This window comes from Oryx dammah, unplaced genomic scaffold (assembly GCF_014754425.2).
Source record: "Oryx dammah isolate SB20612 unplaced genomic scaffold, SCBI_Odam_1.1 HiC_scaffold_1, whole genome shotgun sequence".
Taxonomy (NCBI): domain Eukaryota; kingdom Metazoa; phylum Chordata; class Mammalia; order Artiodactyla; family Bovidae; genus Oryx; species Oryx dammah.
The window spans coordinates 58409342-58432493 of record NW_024070185.1 but is presented as its reverse complement, the minus strand read 5'-3'; the positions used below and the strand labels follow the sequence as shown (position 1 = coordinate 58432493).

General features: G+C 39.7%; 1 protein-coding gene and 1 long non-coding RNA gene across 3 annotated transcripts in view; both read right to left on the bottom strand.

The window, feature by feature from the left end:
• The window catches only part of UNC13B (unc-13 homolog B), a 219736-nt gene extending 201966 nt beyond the window's left edge, over positions 1-17770 (bottom strand). For both annotated transcript variants that reach the window (XM_040261120.1, XM_040261039.1), the window contains exon 1: positions 17403-17770. In XM_040261120.1, the coding sequence (XP_040117054.1) occupies positions 17403-17424 (22 nt within the window). In that variant the 5' untranslated portion in view covers positions 17425-17770. The remainder of the gene's footprint in view (positions 1-17402) is intronic.
• A 1103-nt stretch (positions 17771-18873) lies between these two features.
• On the bottom strand, positions 18874-21018 carry LOC120878364. Its single transcript, XR_005724537.1, has 2 exons — positions 20854-21018; positions 18874-19505 (listed from the first exon to the last, which is right to left on the bottom strand). It is a non-coding gene; the product is annotated as an uncharacterized LOC120878364 (long non-coding RNA).
• Positions 21019-23152: the final 2134 nt, after the last annotated feature.

The following is a 23152-nucleotide window of genomic DNA, read 5'->3' as shown; positions in this document are numbered from 1 at the left end:
GGAAGTGATCAATAAATGTTTATAAACTCTTTGTCTATAGGTTTCAGGATATTTAAGCCCTTTATGAAGAGAGAAAAGGGGACTATCCTAGAGTAAATGCTTACAAAGTTATTTCACACACATGATCTCAGTTCAGTTCAGTCGCTCAGTCGTGTCCGACTCTTTGCAACCCCATGTACTGCAGCATTCCAGGCCTACTAGTCCATCACCCAACTTTTGAGTTTACTCAACTCATGTCCTCTGAGTTGGTGATGCCATACAACCATTTCATCCTCTGTCATCCCCTTCTTCTCTCACCTTTAATCTTTCCCAGCATCAGGGTCTTTTCAAATGAGTCAGCTCTTCACATCAGGTGGCCAAAGTACTGGAGTTTCAGCTTCAACATTAGTCCTTCCAATGAACACCCAGGACTGATCTCCTTTAGGATGAATAGGATGGACTGGCTGTATGTCCTTCCAGTCCAAAGGACTATTAAGAGTCTTCTCCAACACCACAGTTCAAAAGCATCAATTCTTTGGTGCTCGGCTTTCTTTGTAGTCCAATTCTCACATCCATACATGACTACTGGAAAAATCATAGCTGTGACTAGACAGACTTTTGTTGGCAAAGTAATGTCTCTGCTTTTTCATATGCTGTCTAGGTTGGTCACAACTTTTCTTCCAGGGGGTAAACATCTTTTTATTTCATGGCTGCAGTCACCATCTGCAGTGATTTTGGAACCCAAAAAAATAAAGTCTGACACTGTTTCCACATCTATTTCCCATGAAGTGATGGGACCAAATGCCATGATCTTAGTTTTCTGAATATTGAGCTTTAAGCCAACTTTTCCACTCTCCTCGTTCACTTTCATCAAGAGGCTCTTTAGTTCTTCTTCACTTTCTGCCATAAGGGTGGTGTCATCTGCATATCTGAGGTTATTGATATTTCTCCCGGCAATCTGGATTCCAGCTTGTGCTTCTTCCAGCCCAGCATTTCTCATGATGTACTCTGCATATAAGTTAAATAAGCAGGGTGATAATATACAGCCTTGATGTACTCCTTTTCCTATTTGGAACCAGTCTGTTGTTCCATGTCCAGTTCTAACTGTTGCTTCCTGGCCTGCATACAGGTTTCTCAAGAGACAGGTCAGGCGGTCTGGTATTCCCACCTCTTTCAGAATTTTCCACAGTTTATTGTGATCCACACAGTCAAAGGCTTTGGCATAGTCAATAAAGCAGAAATAGATGTTTTTCTGGAACTCTCTTGCTTTTTCCATGATCCAGCGGATGTTGGCAATTTGATCTGTGGTTCCCCTTTGTTTTCTAAAACCAGCTTGAACTTCTGGAAGTTCACTGTATTGCTGAAGCCTGGCTTGGAGAATTTTGAGCATTACTTTACTAGCGTGTGAGATGAGTGCAATTGTGTGGTAGTTTGAGTATTCTTTGGCATTGCGTTTCTTTGGGATTGGAATGAAAACTGACCTTTTCCAGTCCTGTGGCCACTGCTGAGTTTTCCAAATTTGCTGGCATATTGAGTGAAGCACTTTCACAGCATCATCTTTTAGGATTTGAAATAATTCAACTGGAATTCCATCACCTCCACTAGCTTTGTTCGCAGTAATGCTTCCTAAGGCCCATTTGACTTCACATTCCAGGATGTCTGGTTCTAGGTGAGTGATCACACCATCGTGATTATCTGGGTCGTCAAGATCTTTTTTGTACAGTTCTTCCGTGTATTCTTGCCACCTCTTCTTAATATCTTCTGCTTCTGTTAGGTCCATACCATTTCTGTCCTTTATTGAGCCCATCTTTGCATGAGATGTTCCCTTGGTATTTCTAATTTTCTTGAAGAGATCTCAGGTCTTTCCCATTCTATTGTTTTCCTCTATTTCTTTGCACTGATCACCAAGGAAGGCTTTCTTATCTCTCGTTGCAATTCTTTGAAACTCTGCATTCAAATGGGTATATCTTTCATTTTCTCCTTTGCTTTTGGTTTCTCTTCTTTTCACAGCTATTTGCAAGGCCTCCTCAGACAGCCATTTTGCTTTTTTGCATTTCTTTTTCTTGGGGATGGTCTTGATCCCTGTCTGCTGTTCATCACAGGATCTCATTGAGGGTTTAATTCTCAACTCCTAGGTACACTGAACAGATTCATTCATAAATTGAAGCTTCATAGTCAAGACACTTGCCAAAAGTTTTCCGTGGTAGGAAAAAAGAATTGAAACTCAAATCCAACTCTAAACCCCATGCTTTATAAACTTTTATCCTTCTGCCTCTCCCCCTCAGTGTCATGCCCACCAATCTTCCACCCTAACATGACCTACAAGGCCCTATCTCCCTTGTCTTGACCTGTTTTCCCTCCCTCTCTGCATGCCAGTTGTAGTTGCCTTCTTTCAGCTCCTCCACCTCACCACAAAGCCTTTTGCGCATATTATTTCTTCTGCCTAGAATAGTTTTCTTCCCTTGTCTCACTAAGGCTTCCTCTTCTTCCAGATCTCAGTTCAACCTTAACCTCATTAGGTAATCCTTCTCTGACTTGAGTAGGTAACTTTTCTGAGCACATGGTCTCATAACATTTTCTCCTTTATAGCACAAATCATGGCTGTATTTTTTTTCCTAGATGTAATTTTACATTAATTTGTATGATTTTTATTTACTTAATGTCTAGCTCCCTCACTACTCTATGTAACTTCTAAGGCGGCAAGGGATTTTTTAAAATCACAATTCTGCCCCAAGTATGTGGCATAATAAGCTACTGAAATAATGAATGAATGAATCCTTTAGCACTCCTCGAGCTTGCTAAATCATCTCAACCGCCCCACCTTCAGCTAATAATCTTGCATTCTACTTTACATAGAAATCAGTTATTTTCTCTACTTACCCCCCAACTCATCTTGACTTCTTATAGATCCCTTTCACCTGAGCTCCAAACATTCAAATTTCCTTACTCTTAAGACCACTCTCAACGCTTCTCTCTCTTTTTTTGCCATACCCATAGGCATGCAGCATCTTAGTTTCTTGATTGGACCAGGGATCAAACTGCGCCCCCTGGCAGTGGAAGCACTGGAAGCACGGAGTCTCAACCACTGGACCACCACCCTTCTCTTCACTGCAAAACTTCTGAATGAGTAGCCTACATCTCCTGATTCCATTTATTCCCTTCCCTGGTACTCTTCAGCCATGTTGATACGATGCTTACTCTCACATTGCTTGCGTACATGTGTGCATGCTAAGTCGCTTCAGTCATGTCTGACTCTTTACGACCCCACGGACTGTAGCCGACCAGGCTCCTCTGTTCACGGGATTCTCCAGGCAAGAATACTGAAGTGGGTTGCCATGCCCTCCTCCTGGGAATCTTCCAGACCCAGGGGTGGAACCGGCATCTCTTAGGTTTCCTGCAGTTAACAGGCAGGTTCTTTACCACTGGCGCCACATGGAAGCCCACTCTCACACTACCTCTAATGAAACTGTTCTCGTTTTCAAATTCAATGACCTTGTTTTTCTTTATCCTCAACCAGTATCATTCATCTCGATCATTTGATCATTCCCTCTTGAAACTGCTTCTAGTCTAGGCTTCAGATACTGACACAGCACCTCCCTTTTCCTACAGTTTTGACCACACCTATGAGTTTCCCTTTAGGTACAGCATTAGCTCATTTTTCTCCTCTTTTATCCTCCATACACAATTTCACTCAAGCTAATGATTTTACTACCAAATACCTACAACTCCAAAATTTATCTCTAACACAGGCTTCTCTACTAAGCTATTGGCTCTACATGTTTAGGTACCATTTTGAAGGGTCATCTGCAACAAGACTAATACTTCTAAACTCAACATATTTTACATGAAACTTATCTTACAGACACCATGAACTCAACTGAACCTAACAACTTTCTTTCCTCAACTGAGAAGTCTAGGATGACTTCCTGACTTAGATAAACAGATGTCACAGAGCCAGATAAAGATGATTAACACAATTTTTATACTGAAGGAAGTGCTCACTCAATCCTGGGATATTGCTAATCACTTTCACAGTCATCTCAGTGATACTTTGCTATACCTATCTTCACCATCTCTAGTACTACTACCTTATTACAAGCCTTTATCCATCTCTCACTGGACACTCCAAGTGGACCCCATGCTTCCACTGGCTACCCACTCCAGTCCATTCACCACAAATTGGCCATAAATCGAAGCATCGCTTTTGCTTACAACCACTCAGTGGCTTCCAATGCTGTTTACAGTAACACTGGAACTCTCTGGTATGAACTACAGGACCTCATATGACTTAGCCTCTGCCTACCTCTCTATATACCACTCTTCTAGTAACCCCTTCTTTTTCACCTTCCCCTCAAATATCTGCTTCCAATTCACTTTGCCTGAAAACCTTACCTCAGGTCTCTGATGGTTCCTTCTCCTCATTCAGGTCTCGGCTCCAATGTTACCTTGTCAATGAGGCCTTCCTTGAAAATCCTACTTCAATTAGCTCTCATTCAGATCACTCTCAATCTCTTTATCCTACTTTCTTATCTTCACTGTATTTATGATTACCTGAAATCATATTACTTTTAAACAATATTTTATTGAGGTATGATTGATATTTGTACATTTTATTTAATGTATATGACTTGAATCTTACAGTATCTTTTTTAATTTTTATTTTTTTAATTATTAAAGTATGTATGATAACACATTTACAGGTGACTTGGAAAATACAGAAGAATGTTACATATAGTTCCATTGCATATTACAATTATTTTTAAGTACGTAAATTAAGATTTTTAGTTGAAGTTTCAATATCAAACTCAAAATTAACAGAATAAATATACAGAGAAGTAGGATACAGTAGACCTGAAAAGCACTGTGAACCAATTCAACATAATTAAAATTTATACAATTTTCACACAATAGCAGGATATAAATTCTATGCAAAGTTCCCACAGATGAGAAACTAGGAGACACTGGAACATATCCAGGGACATAAAACAAGGTGCAAAAATGTCATGGTCTAAACATATTGAAATCATACAGAGTCTATTCTCTTGTCACTGTGCAATTACAGTAGAATCAATATCAAAATATATTTGAAAATAATCCACATATTTTTAAGTGCAATGTGACATTTACCAAGAGATATCTTCAACTTAGCCATTGAAAGCCTAAGTAAAATTAGACTGAAAAAAAACCACAGGGCTGCAGAGAAGAAAGCATTTAAATGAGAAATTAATATTAAAGATACTTTAAATAAAATCCCACACATTTGGAAATTAAATGTCCACTTTTAGATGAGGGGTGTATCTAAGAAGCCATAACAAGGAAAATTAGAAAATATTTGTAATAGAACAAAAATGAAAACAGAATTTACCAGAATTCGTTGCAGCTGCTCAATGCAGTCAAATACAATGTGGAGTCTTAAATAAGGTATGAAAACAAATAATGGACACTAGCATAAAATTTTGTGAAATGTGAACAAAATCTGTACTTTAGTTAATAATACTGTATCACGTGTTAATTTCTTTTTTTTAACAACATATTATATATGTTGTTAAACATATAATATAGTATTTCTCTATATAGAGAAATATAGTGGAAACAAAATGTCATAAATTTTTTTAGCTAGGCAAAAATTCATAAATTTTCTAAAATGTATATATTATACATACTATATATATGCATACATAAGCTTTTCTATGATGCTTGTTAAAGGCTTGAGAAAGTACAACAAAAAAAAAGAGGCAGAGAAATTGGAAAACATAAACTAAATGATATGGGAGCACTAAATATGAAATTTTAAAAATGAAACAAACTAGATAAAAGATGATCATACAGTCCAGATGTTTTTAAACATGGGTGCTCATTAGAAACACATCTGGAGCTTTGGAGAAGAGCAGCAATACCTGGGGATTTGCATTTTTCAAAAAATTACAAGATAATTCTATTACACATCTGGATTTTAAAAACTGCTTTTCTATTAAATGGTAGTTTTAGTAATATAGAATTCTATGATTTCCTATTGACCAATCATGATACAATGGTATTAAATATATAATCGCTATGAAATTATTAAATTTAATATTTATTAAATTTATTGAAATTAATTATTAAATAATCGGTTTTAAACCATGATCAAAATAGTAAAAAATGTTTATGTTTTCACAATCAATAGCCAGACAAAATAATAGAAGATAATTATAGTTGCAAACCATAATGGAAACATGATTAACCTAACAATATAAAATAATTACATACAATTTGAGGGGTCAAGCAGAGTGATGTGATAAGTGGAAGTGCATACATGCACATGTTCTCAATCTGCCCAGGCAGTCTATTTGGTTGGTGCATTTAATCCATTTACAGTTAAGGTAATTATCAATATGTATGATCCTATTACTATTTTCCTAATTGTTTCTGGTTTATTTTGTGTAGATTTTTCCCCTCTCTTGTATCTCCTGCGTAAAGAAATTCCTTCAAAATTTGTTGTAAAGCTGGTTTGGTGGTGCTGAACTCTCTCAACTTTTGCTTGTCTGGAAAGCTTTTGATTTCTCCATCAAATCTGAATGAGAGTCTTGCTGGGTAGAGTACTCTTTGTTGTAGGTTATTCCCTTTCATCACTTTAAATATATCATGCCATTTCTTTCTGGCTTGTAGTTTCTGTTGACAAATCAGCTGATAACCTTATGGTAGTTCCCTTGTGTGTTATTTGTCATTTTTCCCTTGTTGCTTTTAATATTTTGTCTTTAATTTTCATCATTTTGATTACTATGTGTATCAGTGTTCCTCCTTGGGCTTATCCTGCCTGAGGCTCTCTGCTTCCTGGACTCAGTTGACTATTTTCATTCCCATGTTAGGTATACATATACATTAATTGCTCAGTCATGTCCAACTCTGAAACCCCATGAACTGTAGCCTGCCAGGCTCCTCTGTCCATGGAATTCTCCAGGCAAGAATACTGGAGTGGGTGGCCATTTCCTTCTCCAGGGGATCTTCCCAACCCAGGGATCGAACCCAGGTCTCTGCATTGCAGCAGATTCTTTACCATGTAGGGTAAGTTTTCAGCTATTATTTCTTCAAATATTTTCTTGGGTCCTCTCTCTCTCGCTCTCTCTCCTCCTTCTGGGACTCCTATAATGTGAATGTAGGTACATTTAATGTTGTCCCAGAGGTCTCTTAGGTTGTCTTCATTTTATTTTTCATTCTTTTTTTATATAGTCTGCTCTGCAGCAGTTATTTCCACCATTCTGTCCTCCAGGTCACTTATCTGTTCTTCTGCATCAGTTATTCTGCTATTGATTCCTTCTAATGTATTGTTCAGAAAACTAAGATCATGGCATCTGGTTTCATCACTTCATGGCAGATAGATGGGGAAACAGTGGAATCAGTGTCAGACTTTATTTTGGGGGGCTCTAAAATCACTGCAGATGGTGACTGCAGCCATGAAATTAAAAGACGCTTACTCCTTGGAAGGAAAGTTATGACCAACCTAGACAGCATATTGAAAAGCAGAGATATTACTTTGCCAACAAAGTAATGGTCTGGTCAAGCCTATGGTTTTTCCAGTGGTCATGTATGGATGTGAGAGTTGGACTGTGAAGAAAGCTGAGTGCCGAAGAATTGATGCTTCTGAACTGTGGTGTTGGAGAAGACTCTTGAGTGTCCCTTGGACTGCAAGGAGATCCAACCAGTCCATTCTAAAGGAGATCAGTCCTGGGTGTTCATTGGAGGGACTGATGCTGAAGCTGAAACTCCAATACTTTGGCCACCTCATACGAAGAGTTGACTCATTGGAAAAGACCCTGATGCTGGGAGGGATTGGGGGCATGAGGAGAAGGGGATGACAGAGGATGAGATGGCTAGATGGCACCACCGACTTGATGGACATGAGTTTGAGTGAACTCCAGGATTTGGTGATGGACAGGGAGGCCTGGCATGCTGTGATTCAGAGGGTTGCAAAGAGTCAGACACGATTGAGCGACTGAACTGATCTGAACGTACTGTTCCTCTCTGTTTGTTCTTTAATCCTTCTAGGTCTTTGGTAAACATTTATTGCATCTTCTCAATCTTTGCCTTCATTCTTTATCCAAGATCCTGAATCATCTTCACTAGCATTATGAATTATTTTTTTGGAAGGTTGCCTATCTCCACCTCATTTGGTTGTTTCCCTGGGGTTTTATCTTGTCCCTTCGTCTGGAACAAAAAAACCCTACTTTTTCATCCTGGTTAACTTTTGGTGGTGTGATTTTTGGTTCTAACCATTGTGGGACTGTGGTTCTTCTTGCTTATGTCTTCCCTCTGATGGAGAAGGCTAAGAGGCTTGTATAAGCTTCCTGATGGGAGAAAACTGGTGGTGGGAAAAACTGGGTCTCGCTCTGGTGGGCAGGGCTATGCTCAGTAAAACTATAATCCAGTTACCTGCTGATGGGTGGGGTTGCGCCCTCCCTGTTAGTTGTCTGGTCTGAGTGACCCAGCCCTGGGGTCTACTGAGCTCCATAGTAGGGTTAGTGGTAACCTCCAAAAGGACTTAATGCCAAGGGGCCCCTTCCAGTACAAGCTGCTGCCAGTATCCCATCCTCATGGCAAGCGACTGCCAACACACACCTCCACAGGAGACCGTCCAACACTAGCAGGTAGTTCTGATTCCGTTTCCTGTGGGGTCACTGATCCTTTTCCCTGGGTCTTGGAGTGCACAAGATTTTGTTTGTGCCCTCCAAGAGTGGAGTCTCTGTTTCCCCCCATCCAGTGGGAAGTCCTATAATCAAACCCACAGGCCTTCAAGGTCAGATTCCTTGGGGATTTCCGGTCCCTTTGCTGGATCCTCAGGTTGGGAAGCCTGACATGAGGCTCAGAAACTTCACAACAGTGGGAGAACTTCTTTGGTATTACTGTGCTCCAGATTGTGGGTCACCTTCTCAAGGGGTATGAGATTTGATATTATCATGTTTGCACCCCTCCTACCACCTTGTTGCAGCTTCTTTTGTCTTTGGACATAGGGTATCTTTCTTTGGTGGGCTCCAGTATCCTCTTGTCAATGGTTGCTCAACAGCTAGTTGTGATTTTGGTGCTCCTGCAGGCGGAGATGAGCACACATCCTTCTACTCCTCCATCTTGAACTGGGTTCACAGTACTTTTTAATGTTGGCAGTATCTTTTAGGCATGATCCATTTTCCAGCCCTGATGCTTCTATTTTTATTAGAATTTGGATTTAATTAACCTTTAACTTGTTAATCCTTTCTATTGTATTGTTTATTTTATATCTCCCCCCCCCCCTTCTGGCCACACTGCATGGCATGTGGAAGCTTAGTTCCCCAACAAGGAATTAAACCCATGCCACATCCCCTGCATTGAAAGTGCAGAGTCTCAACCACTAGACTTCCAGGGAAGTTCCTGAAATCATATTCTTTACTTGTGTATCTACCTTTAATAGGAGCTTCATAAATAGTTTGAATAGATGTGTAAATTTTAAAGATGTAGAAATTAAGGTTAAGTAACATGTAAGGATATACAACATAAGTGGTGGAGCTGATATATTCACTAACTCAGTTCAGTTCAGTTCATTCGCTCAGTCGTGTCTGACTCTTTGCGACCCCATAAATCGCAGCACGCCAGGCCTCTCTGTCCATCACCAACTCCCAGAGTTCACTCAGACTTGCGTCCATCGAGTCAGTGATGCCATCCAGCCATCTCATCCTCTGTCATCCCCTTCTTCTCCTGCCCCCAATCCCTCCCAGCATCAAAGTCTTTTCGAATGAGTCAACTCTCTAACTCAGATCTGCCTAAAACCAAAACTTTTAATATCTACCCCATATCACACTAGTAAAGCATAGTAAGAGTAAAAGCAAGAAAGGTAGACTGGAGAGCATCATCAGATAGTCAGATGATGAAGTTTGAAATTATAAAAGCAGAGCACCATTCCAAGGAATGACATACTCTAGGATGTGATCATAGTTGCAGATGGCTGAAACGAGGTAGACAGAGATATCTGCATCATTCACCACCCTCTCCTTGGCAAGCAGATATTCTGCATCCATTTGCAGATAAAGGCTCTACAAATTTGCCTCATAACTAACAGAAACATCAGTGAGCTAGCCCTCTGAATCATCTCTGTCCCACTCTGAATCACATATAAAAGCAATTACCTTCCCACTGTCCAGTCCCTTAGTTGCTAGGTGAATCTTCCTCATTCACAGCCCTCTAGCCTCTTCTCAATACCACTTATAGTAAAACACTATGAAAATTATTAAGGCAAACAGCTGCAAGAGAAAATTAATAGCTTAACACAGTCCACAGGCCTATCTGTTCTCCAGTCCCAAAAAAGTACTAAGAACTAAATGCATAGAAAGAAGTAATAGAAAAAAAGAATTTTCTTTTTGGAAATATGTACTTTCTTGTGATTAAGAATTTATTTTTCCTATTTTCTATAATTGCTTAGGAAACAGTTTGTATACATACACCCTAGCATGAAATTTCTCTTGTCATATTTTGACCACATATTTTATCACTATGGGGTTCACTGCACACACCAAAAAAGCAGCCCTGATGACTTTTTCCTTTGATGTCAGGACCTCTCTCGAATAGTTGCTTTTGGAGATTACACCTGAGAATTCATTTTTACTGAAGAAGACAAATGGAAGAATAAGACAATTTCCTTTATAAGGCTGAACACAAAATTCTACCAATGCCTACATTTTTCTTTTCTTTCTCAGTAATCACAGAAAGATCACAACAAAGCAGGAAATACAAAGCTGGTTGCCTGATCTTCTTCATCAGGAGCAGCTACACCTAAGTATTCTATACAACAGGAAATAAGTTATTTTTATATAGCCCTAAGAAAATGGATCTCACCGCCCTTCTCTGACAGTTCAAATCTTATCAAAATATGTGGTCCTCCAACAGTGACCAATTAGTTGCTGTTATTTTCAATATGACGAAGTCATAGATATAGATATAGTCATAGTCATGAAGGCTGATGTACTTCAACCTTGTGGGTTTTATCCTTATTGATGATGCAAATTGCCCATCTTTGGCCATTAGGAGCTTCTCACTGTTAATATCTTGATATGTATCTTTTCAGCCTCATCCTCTTTTTCATTGAGCTCCATGTTCACGTGCATTTTCTCATGTCAGTAATTTCTTTTAAAACTTTTCATCTAAAAATAATTTGTGACTTAGTGAGTGAAGTCGCTCAGTCATGTCCAACTCTTTGCTACCCCGTGGACTGTAGACCACCAGGCTCCTCTGTCCATGGGATTCTCCAGGCAAGAATACTGGAGTGGGTTGCCATTTCCTTCTCCAGGGGATCTTCCCGATCCAGGGATCGAACCCAGGTCTCCCGCATTGCAGGCAGATGCTTTAACCTCTCAGCCACCAGGGAAGCCCCCAAAATAATTTCAGACTTACAAAAAAGTTGCAAAAATAAAAATATGTAACTTCTCTCTTTAGGAAAATGATATTCCTTTTTAAAGGTATGTAATGCCAATAAGTTCAGGGCTAAGCTATTATCTTTGTTCAGCATGATAAACAAGAATTTAATATTTCTTTCAAAAAAATGAGAGCCACAAATTTCAGTCTTAAATGTGAGGCATCAATTTGAGCATAATGGTCAGGTCATTAAAAAAAAAAAAAGACATTACCAAGCCTATAGGATTAACATGCAAAAAGTATGTATTAATTCCTATGAAGTGGTTTGATAACCTGGCCAAATTTCCTTTTTTTTCTTTTTGACAAGTATCAGAAATACAGTTACTAGGAGGGTAAACTGGTAGATCTTAGAAGACTGTTTTACATTATCAACTTATAGCTGAACATAACAAGTATTTTGATCCCACATATATATACACACACCCATCAGAAATACATACGAATGTAAGACCAAAGGACACAACATACAAAAACATTTGGAGTGGCATTATAAAATCACAGTCCAAGATAGAAAAAGAAATATATCCAGCAAAGGTAAATAAACTGTGGCATATTCATACACTGAGCTACTACACAGCAATATAAATAAACTACTGCAAAATGCATCAAGTGGAAGCATCTGACAAGCATAAGATTAAGCAGAAGAAGCATCCCCCCCCAAAATATTGTATAATTCCATTTATGAGAAGTCCAATATGTCAATAATACATCAATTCTTAAAAGCTCAAAACAGGCAAACTATATTATATTTTGCTGTGAGCCTAAAACTGCTCTTAAAAAATAAAGTTTATTTAAAATAAATAAATGAAGTTTAATAGTTACCAAAAAAAATACTAAACTATTCTGTAGCGTTGGAATAGTATAACATTACCTTTGGGGAAAATGGGAGGAAGTACTGACTGAAAGGAAGAGTACGTGGGCTTCTGGGGTGTTAGTAGTATTCTATTTCTTGACCAAGGTGGTGATCACATGAGCGTGTTCACTTTGTGATAATTCAGTGAGTCATATAGTTAAAGACTTGTTTACTTTAATATACATATAAATCAAAAATTTTTAATATATAAATATTGACTCTTTTCTGAACTTTATTAAAGACAGTCCACTATAATGTATGTATAGAACACCCCAACTTAAAGAATAGTGCTTTATTTAAAAGTTAGAAAAAAATAGTGCAGTATTTCCCCACTCTAGCAGGAACTTAACTTATTCTACTTATCCCAACTCAGACTTAATAATCCTAATGGATTCTGAGTTTATCTAAGAAAGGAGACATTAACATTTTAAGACCTATGTAGATTGCTTACTCTTATCTACAGATATGTATCATAAACAGGCATTAAGAAGGTACTCTACAAATATTTACCAATGATACACATCCCAAACTTTAAACAAACTCACACAGCAAAGTCTGAAATACCTTGCACTGGTAAAACAGGATCAACACTCGGCCTGCTGGCCTAAAGAGTGCAACTTCTAGAAACCTAACCTCCAAAAACTAAAAAAATTACAGAATGTACTGCTTATAAGGAAGAACACAATTGTGACAACTCTCTTTGGCAGAGGAAATTGGTCCTTTCCCCCTTCCCTGCTGCCTGGCTCAAATAAGGCATAATCAACTTCCTGCTGCCACAGCTAAGCAAAAGGAACCCAGTAGCAACTCTGCTCATGAGGGCAGAAACTACTTTACTTGATGTGATGAAAATCCAGCAGCAAGGAGTTAGCTGAGGCAGATGACAATGTTGCAGAAATAAGATGAGAAGAAACCCTTGAGCAACCTGTTCTTATACCTGAAAACTCTAAAATCATTATTATTCCTACTTTTCAGAGTGATAATAAATCAAAATATATCTCTGGAGTCTTCTCAGGCTAGAATTAACCCACAATCAACAGGTGTCCTGAGTGTCCATCAGAGTCTACCTTCTAAGAATTTCCCAGTAGTATCTGTTCAGTTAGTTAGATGACTGATATGTGCTTATAAAATATAAGTTTTTCTAAGGGCAAGTCACAACATACATGACTTGATATAATTCTCATTACTAGTGATATTGGTTTGTTCTGTTTTAAAAACACAAGTAATAAATATTCAGCATCCTTGGTGGCTCAGAGGGTAAAGAATCTGCCTGCAGTGCAGGAGACTCAGGTTCGATCCCTGGGTTGGAAACATACCCTGGAGAAGGTAATGACAAACCACTCCAGTATTCTTGCCTGGAGAATTCCATGGACAAAGGAGCCTGGTGGGCTTCAGTCCACAGAGTTGCAAAGAGTTGGACATAACTGAGAGACTAACACACAGAAAATAAATTTTTAAATAATCAAAGAAGATAAACAAGTACGTGAAAATCACAGATCAAACTTAAAAGAGCTGAGGTCTTCAGGATTTTGGTAAACATAAAGTTTTACCCACTGGTAAAGGACCTGCTTCTAATAGAGGATTGCTGACATGAGAGCTCCTGAGGTACCTGGTTTGCTAATGGGTCCAGGTGAGTATAATTATTATGCCAAGAGAACAGCAATGAGCAAATCACACAGAAAAGACAGATGGAAAGCTGACTGGCGATCTCCAAACATAATAAAACTATCTATAGCGATGTTCATTGTGGCATTGTTTATAACAGCAAAAGTATATTGTTTATAAAGGCAAAATTTATAATAGCAAAAAAAATTCTGACTGTTCATCAATATGAAACTGGTTAAATTACATATGCTCATAAAATGAAACAGTACTCCACAGCCATTAAAAGGAACAATTTAAACTCACAAAAGCTAATAGGAAAATAAATCATTAAGCTTTTTAAAAAGTTAAATATACCTCCAATTGTAGAATCTATATACTTAAATATAATGAAAATTTCCAAGATGGACAAGAAAGAGTAAACAGTAGTTACCTCTGGGGAGTAAGAATAGGGAATGAAGACAGGAGAACTTTGTCCTTTCACGTCACATCCTAAACTGAATTTCTTATCATACATATATATCACCTCTATAATAAAAACAAAACAATGAAATCAATGAACAAAAAACTTAACGATTCTGAGCAAGTGATAGGACCATGATGATTTTTAGTTTCCTTTTTACACTTTTCTGGATTTTCTCAATTTTCTGTGATTAACAGTATGTTAGCCTATATTGCTTCTTATACCCCAAAAACTTGTTTTGTTTTAGATTTTTTAATAAGTATGATCACTTTTAGTTCAAATTAGGGAGAAAAATCCAGAGCTCCGTTATAAGCACTATAGCAATTACAAAGAAATATGGAAAGACTCAATTCTCAAAGTGCTTATTTATTTGGAGAAAACAGTCATGAACACCAAGACATCAAAAGTTAAAGAAAATCCTTGATTTAGTTTACTGGAGTTGTTTAGGTGGTACAGGCTCCTATGGAAGCAAAAGATACCAGTATTGTGAGGAAAGCTGTGCCAGATACTTGAAGAAAGACTTAAGTGAATTATATAAAAGAATTTTTTTTTTTTTTTCAAAATTCAAGTCTAACATCCCACTCAACATTGAAATTCCTTTTACCACTCATTCAATCTCTGCTTAGGTATCCTATATCAAAAAATTCTCATAAGTAGTCCATTCCATTTGTTAACAGCTCTGTAAGTTCTTTCTTATGTTAAAAGCTAAAATGTCTCCTATCATTTTCAACACTGGCTGACTTGCCCTAGTTCTCTCTGAGCAACAGTTTAGACAATTTTCATTTACTATTATGATCCTTCTGCAAGAATAAAACCTCCCAATTCCTCAAATGGTTTCTACACCCTTCGTTATTCTAATTATTCTCCTCTGAACAAACTAATTTCTCAGTTTGCCTCTTAGAATCAAATACCCTAACTGAACACAGAATTCCAGAACTGATCTGACCAGTGATTTTATCTCCTTAGGCTGGGTCACCATGAACACAGAGCAAGAGTAGCTGCTAGGCGGTATACAATTCATCGCCAAATCAGCGGCACTGTTCAGATCATAAGTAATTTATGTTTTAAGGAATTTAAAGCATTAAAAGAGAAAGATCACTGCGGAGTGAGGAACTGAGGACATTTTCAACAACAAAAGTAGACTATAAGCTAGGAAAGGAAGAACACACTTTCGACAAGCAGAAAACAGAACGCTGCCATGGTGCGAATGAACAAAGCTAGTGCTGAGCAAAGTATCTGCGTAAGGACAGGCAAGAACATAGGGCCAAAAGGAGGACTAGAGTCATACTACCGAGAACCCTTAACCTCCAGGGGATAAGGCATGATTAAAGGGTTTAAACCAAGAAATTGATTTCTTGATTGAGATATTTGGAATGATTAAATCAATATCAGTTTGTCAAATTCAACATCAGATTAAATACTGTTTGAATTTTTTTTTTCTAAATTGAGGTATGGTTAATTCACAGTGTTGTATTAGTTACAAGTATACAGCAAAGTGATTCAGTTTTAACATATATTGTGCATTATTTTTCAGATTCTTTTCAATTACAGAGAGAAAGAGCATAGTTAGCTAAACAAAATTCCTTGAAAATGAAAGCTGCCTGATATTAGAACCAATTGAACGCAGCAGCTCCTTCTCTGAAGCATCAATTCAATTAAAGAGGAATTTCTGGTTTAATAGTGCTCCTGGCTGAAGAATCTTTCATAAGGGATAGTTCTGTAATACAGTGTGGCAGTAGAGAATTAAAACTGTCCAAGGGACACTGCAAACCCCAACCTCTCCCAAATCCTGCTACTCAACAGCAGGGATCTAAAGGAATAAATAGATTCCCAGCTGCTGAGAGAAAATGTCTTACTAAAAGCAAAGCAGAATTCTCATTAATGAAAAATCAACCATGAAGAAAATTTCTGTGTGTCTCATAATCCCTAGAAATAACCAAATCCATTTTGGGTTAATACAGATTTAACAAAACAGTGGGAGAGAACAGAGGAAAAGCAGTTTCATTTGCCAGAAGCTCGGGGAAGCACTTATCAGAGATCACAACCAACAATGCTTCTAATCCACAGAATCAAAAGAAACATGAACTCTATCCAATGAAAGGTGCTGGGAAAAGGTTCTCATAGATAAATTCCCTCACTCACAACCGAGCCACCTTATCCCACCTTGTTCAACACGGATACAATAGGCTGTAACTTGAATTTCCCAAGATCAAATTCAGTAGGTAATCCAAACCCTGCTTTTCCTGATCTGATAATCTCTAAAATCACAGTCCCTGCACTCATTCAAAACCAGCCCTGCACTTCTACTATATCAGGCACCTAGAACACAAAAACCATTAAGAAACAGTCTCTACCCTCATGAAGCTTAGTCGACACACCTTGCCTCATCTTAAACCCCAAAGCTCTTGAGTTAAAACATCGTCTCAGGTGGTCAAGCGTCCTCAGTGGAAAAGCAATAAAGGACTTCACCTTTAGTTAGTGTGAGAGAAGTAAATATAAATAAGTAAATCATACTTCTTATGCTCTGCTCTGAAAGAAGAGAAGCCGACACACCTTTTCAAGTCGAATATGAGCATACAGTTAGCCTGGACTACACAGGAGAAGCAGGGGACAAAGACAGCAACAGGGGGGTGGAACGCCAATAAATACACTGGAAGGAAGGATATGACAGCTGTACTCCAGAGCACGATTAGAAAGAACCCGCTACTAAGCCGACTGAGATTTTACGGTGCGGCGAGAAGGAAGAAAAGAATAGAGGCTGCCCGCTCTGAACTGACGCCCGCTATCCGTGGTCCCTAGCTCGTCCACTCTCACTAGAGGACAGCTCTAGATGTTATTTAATAGGATCTGGGCCTGCCAGCCAACAACACTGTCACATGGCCACCGGAACGGAGAGGTAACAGTCCCTCACAGGAGCGTGAGGAAAAACAAGAGTGGAAAGAACTCAAGATGTTCATAAAGGAGTCAACATAATGGTTCCCCGAGACACGGGCGGGGCGTGAAGTTTGGAAAAGGTGGTAACCCGACTCCCACTGGAAGCTCGTGGAGATTTCTGAGCGACCTCGGTCCCTCCACCCCAGTCCGTGCACTCACCGCGCACGCAGAGCAGCGACATGGCCGAGCAGCCGGCGATCCTCCGCCGCGCCCCCGCCCCGCCGCTGCGCCGGGCCGCTCCCTCTTCTCTCTTAGCAGGTGCCGCGGCAGTTCCCGCTACCGACCCCAAGGGTCTCGCCGCTCCTCATGGTCCCCGTCGCAGTCAGCGTCCCGCCGCTCCGTCTGACCCGCTCCAATCTTCACCCTCTGAGCGGGCTCCCCATAGTGGAGACTACCGGCCGGCAGGCGGGGGACTGGGCGCGGCACCACGGCGCCATCGCTGGGAGGTAAGGGCGGCCGAGACTCCCTCCCTCACTCCACCCGGGATCCGAGCGAGCGCCGGGATGGAGCCAAGCCTTGGCGCCCCGCCTCCCAGCCAATCAACTCAAGCCCAGTCCGCCGCCCCGCCCCCGAAGGGCACGTAGGAGGCGGGTCCCTTTCCGCTTTCCTCAGTAAAAGAATGAAGGCAACTCGGCCCACTAACGAGGCTTAGGGCCGGGAGGGGCGGGCTTCCCCGGCACCTGTGTGAGGCGGGAATTGCAGCTTCGTGCCCCTTTCATGTGGGCGGGGCTTCTACGCAGGAACAGATTCTTTTCATTGAGAATTTCTGTCCGACTTCCTTAAAGAGTCTATCCCTCTGTAACATTAACAAGAAAGTACCACACTGAAACTAATTTGTTGGTTAGTCGCTAAGTCGTGTCCGACTCTTGCGACCCCATGGACTGTAGCTTACCAGGCTCCTCTGTCCATGGGATTTCCTCGGTAAGAATACCGGAGTGGGTTGCCATTTCCTCCTCCAGGGAATCTTCCCCATCCAGGGATTGAACCCTCATTGTATTGGCAGGCAGATTCTCTACAATGAGTCACCTGGGAAGCTCCAAGTCCTCATTTAGCCCTGCTCAAGTTTCTGTGTTTGCAAGCCGTTGGCACAGCTGAATTCTGCCTGTCAGACCCAGGGAGGGTCTATATTAATCTAACAGGGTCTTTGCCCTCCAAAAGCAAACCTAGCTAGCTGTAAGTAGGAGCCTGGAGAAGGAAAGGGGAAGATCTGATTTATCCAGGGTTTGTCCAAATTTAGAGAAATATCCAAAGAAAGATTTTGAGCAAAGCAACTCCACAAAGATGCCTGAGGGGCATTCTCTGGACTTCTGGACGTTGAAATATCTAGCTGTTAGCCCAGCTGTCCTAACTTCAAGAGCAAGGGACTAAAAAGGTGTTGAACTTCTGGGTTCTGGAACTAAGAATAGAGTCCAAAAAACAAAACAAACAAAAAAACTCTTATGGAACCAGTGATTCTTCTAGGAGATGCAGAGGCCATCAAACAAAGGATGGAAAGTCACTCTGCACTTGGAAAAAGTATAGAGTAGTGGGAAACAACCTAATAAAATCATGAGGAGCATGAAATTTGAAGCCAATCATATTCACCTGGTATAGTACCTATTGTCATGTAACAAATTACCCCAAAACTTAGTAGCTTAAAACTGCATTTATTATCTCACAGTTACTGTACAGCACAGAGAACAATATTACTACTATAATAATTACTATACTATCAATATCCTATGATAAACCATAATGGAAAAGAATATTAAAAAAGAAGGTATATGTATCTATAACTGACTCACTTTGCTGTACAATCATTAACACAATGTAAATCAACTATATTTCAATTAAAATTTTTTTATTTAAAAAAACAAAAATATTTTAGTGCTATCAATATATATACCAACTTGACTTCAAAAGTCTACACAAGCATATTTCCCATCAGCAAACTGGGAGTGATATACTAATATGTATTCTGTAACACTGAACAATAACATTTAAAAAATCTTTATCAATTAAAAAAATTTTCAATATTATCTCACAGTTTCTGTGGGTCAGAAATCTGGGTATGGCTTAATCAGATCATCTGGTTCAAGGCTTCTTACAGACTGCAAGCAAAGTTCCAGCTGGACTGCAAAAGGATTCACTTCCAAACTCACTCATATGATTGTTGGCAGGTCTCAATTTCTCCTGGGCACTTGAACAAAGAGCCTCAGCTCCTTGTCGGCATTGACTGGTCTCAGTTCCTTGTCATGTGGACCTCTCCAAAATGGCAGGTAGCTTCCTCAAAGCATGCAAACCAAGAAGGCAATAAAGTCTAATAGCAAGAGGGAAGTCACAATCTTTTCTAATCTAATAATAGAGTGATATCTCATTTTTTTTCATCAGAAGCAGTCACACTCAGGAAAAGGGAATTCCACAAGGACATAAATACCACCAGGAGGTAGGATCATTTGGGGGCCATCTTAGAAATCGGCCTACCATAACTGGATTTGAATCATAGCTCTGGTACTTGTGACCTAGGGCAAGCTACATGACTTCAATCTCCCAGGAAATAATGATAGTATCTACTTCATAAGAGGGTTTTGAGGTTCAAATGACAAAATGCTTTTAAGTTAGGGCTTCCCTGGTGGCTCAATGGTAAAGAATTCGCCTGCCAAAGCAGGAGACACCGGTTCAATCCCGGGTCCAGGAAGATCTCATGCGCCTCTGAACAATTAAGCCCATACTCCACAACTAATGAGCCTGTGCTCTAGAGCCAAGGAGCTGCAAATACCCAACCCATGCACTGCAACTACTGAAGCCCGTGCACATTAGAGCATGTGCTCCACAACAAGAGAAGCCCACACATCCCAACTAAAGAAAACCCACTTGCAGCATGGACAAATATAAATAAATAAATACCTGGTGCATACTACATGCCCAACACATGTTTGTTACTATTTAGGTTGTGAACATGATGGGGGAATGCAGCTGGGAGGTGAAAAGACACTAAGCAGAGCAACAGTCAGTGTCTGAAGGTTGTGATGTAGACGCTGAGGCATCCCAGTTTCCCAGTTAAAAGTTCAGAGGAGGAAAGCACTAAGGTCCTCTGCTCTCTAGGCACTTGACCAGTAACAATTATGCTCATAAGAAAGCTTAGGGTATCTTCAGAAGCAACTCAAACAGGGATAAAAAGCCAGAACCTTCTTGTCCCACTGTTTACATTAATTTTTACAGCACAGTACTTTAAAGTTCTCCAGCATTTGCATGGATTTGACACTTAGATTTAGCTGGCAGGTAGCTGAGCACTAAGACTTTCTGAGATCCAGGAGATGAGGAGGAAGGAGGGAAGGATCAAAGAAAATAGGTAATAATGGAAACCCCAAAATTTCAAGACAGTAAAGCCAAAATACCAAGGGCTGGCATTGCTGCTGTCTTTTTGGAAACTCTCAGGCAGAAGGAGCAGACTACAAACCCTGTTCTAGGGGAACCCTCTACCAACTTCATGATCATCCTTAAGTCATGCTCCAAGACCATTAAAAGTTTACCCTTCCAGAGACTTCTCTTGTGGTCCAGTGGTTAAGAACCCACCTTGCACACTGTAAAGCAATTTTCTTCCAATTAAAATTAAAAAAAAAGAATTCACCTTGAAATGCGGGATACAGGGGTTCATTCTCTGGTCCGGGAACTAAGATCCCACATGGTACAGAGCAGCTAAGCCCGTGTGCCACAAGTGTTGAAGCCTGTGCATTCCGGAAGCTTTCATGCTGCAACTACTGAGCCCATGTGCCACAACTAGCTGAAGGATGCGCTGCAGTGAAAAATCCCACATGCCACATGGTGCAACCATAAATAAATCAAATAATAGATAAATAACTCAATTTAACAAGTATTTATTAAACACCTTTTAAGTCAGGCATAGAGAGACAATACAAAAGTAACAGAGTAATCACAGTTCTTATCCTTAAATAGTTTATAAGTGATAGGAAAGATCTATGGGAGATGAGGGGGAACTAAACTAGGGCAGTAAATATAGAACTGAGGGGGAAGGAAAGAGACAATCCCCCTGACCCTTCCATCAGTGTTAAAGAGCCAAAAGTGATGGAACTCGGCACACAATGACTACGAATATAGTAGAGAAGATCCTTTCTTTCATAGCCAACAACTGGGTGAGAGGGCAAAGGAGAGAGTTTTAAACTCAGATTAGGGAATTCCCTGGCAGTCCAGTAGTTAGGACTCTGTGCTTTCACTGCAAGGTCCCAGGTTCAATCCCTGGTTGGGGAACTAAGATTCCACAAACTGAACGGTGCAGCCAAATAAATTTTAAAAATAAATAAATAAAGTCAGATTGGCTAAAAAGATGACGTTATGGCTAATGTAGTTTTGAGGACAAAGATGTGTCCCTTGGACATGTATATTAAGTTTGAGATGTGCTGGGATAACCTTCAGATAGTCACATTAGACAGTATGTAAGATATAATTGACCCTGAGAAAGCAATCCAGGCTAGAGATAGAGATTTCAGTCAATAAAGATATGACTAAAAAAAAAAAAAAAAAGACTAAAAAAAAAAAAATAAAAAAAAAAACAAAAAAAAAAAAATAAATAAAGATATGACTATTTTAATCCCTATTTTGTTGATAAAGAAAATGAGGCAATAATAGTTGGCATAATCCTCCCACTCATTAGCTCATGAAATTACCTGGCCCATAAAAACTAACCACTCCCACAGCCCTGGGCCCTCTCACCTTCTGAGGACTACATTCTGCCTATGGAATGTGTATCTCTCTAAATAAATCCACTTTCACTTTACTATGGCTGACTCCTAAATTCTTTCCTGAGCTACATCAAGGACCCTCACTTGGTGGTCAATCCCAAGAACTCGCCCAAGACCTGGAACATGACCATTCTCTTGTTCTCCACTTTTCTGCAATAAAAGATAGCCTGTAAATGACTGCAAAATTAGGATAAAATCTCATGAATTTATACAGCAAAGCAGAAGAAAGAACAATATCTCCTCAAGAGACAAAATTCACATCCTAATAATCTCCTGTACATCTCCAAAGAGACCCTTGTTTGAATATCTAAAGTTCATTTAGTTCACAACCTAGGAGATAACTCTATATTGTAAAACTGGGGACTAGACTTAATCCTTAGAGAGACTTATCTTTATTCCCAAGGTTAGAATAAGGACTCAGATTTACCATGTCTCCGATAAAACACTCTAAGAACTGGGGAGAGGGTAAACAGTCCCTTTGCCCTTAATAAATGGAGAAAATAATTTTGATTTATCCTTAATACTTTCAAAGTCCTCAACTCTCCAAGCAAATGTTCTCACCAAAAGGTGATTAGAGGGAACCAGAGGGACTTCCCTGAGGGTCCAGTTGTTATGAATTACCTTGCAGTTCAGGGGATGCAGGTTTGCTCCCTGGTCAGGGAACTAAGATCCCACATGCCACAGGGCAACTAAGCCCATGCACCACAACTAGAGAGTCCATTTGCCACAACAAAGACCCCAAGTGCCACAACTAAGACCCAATGCAGCCAAATAAATTTTAAAAAGTGAACAGATGCAATTTTCTTTTCTTGGACTTATTTCTTAAACTACTACAATCAAACATTTCTTTGCAGTGGAGATACCAGGGAGTAGTGGAAGTACCAGGGAACACTAAAGGATTCGTTAATTGTCCAAACCATTTTGAATCCTAAATTGATGTTTTCTGTGGTTTGGAGGCAAATGATCTCTAGAAGAGTATGCTTGCAACCTGGGCCCTGCAGACTAGAGGTCTCTACTACAAATCAGGGGATAGGACAGCAAGGCAGATGTCAACTGTTGTCAGGCCTTTTACAGTCTCTCCTGAGGCAAAACTGGGGTCTCCTCAGTGACATACACTTACAATTCTCATACTTCATTTGGGAAACTATTCTTTAACAGAAAGATAAAAAT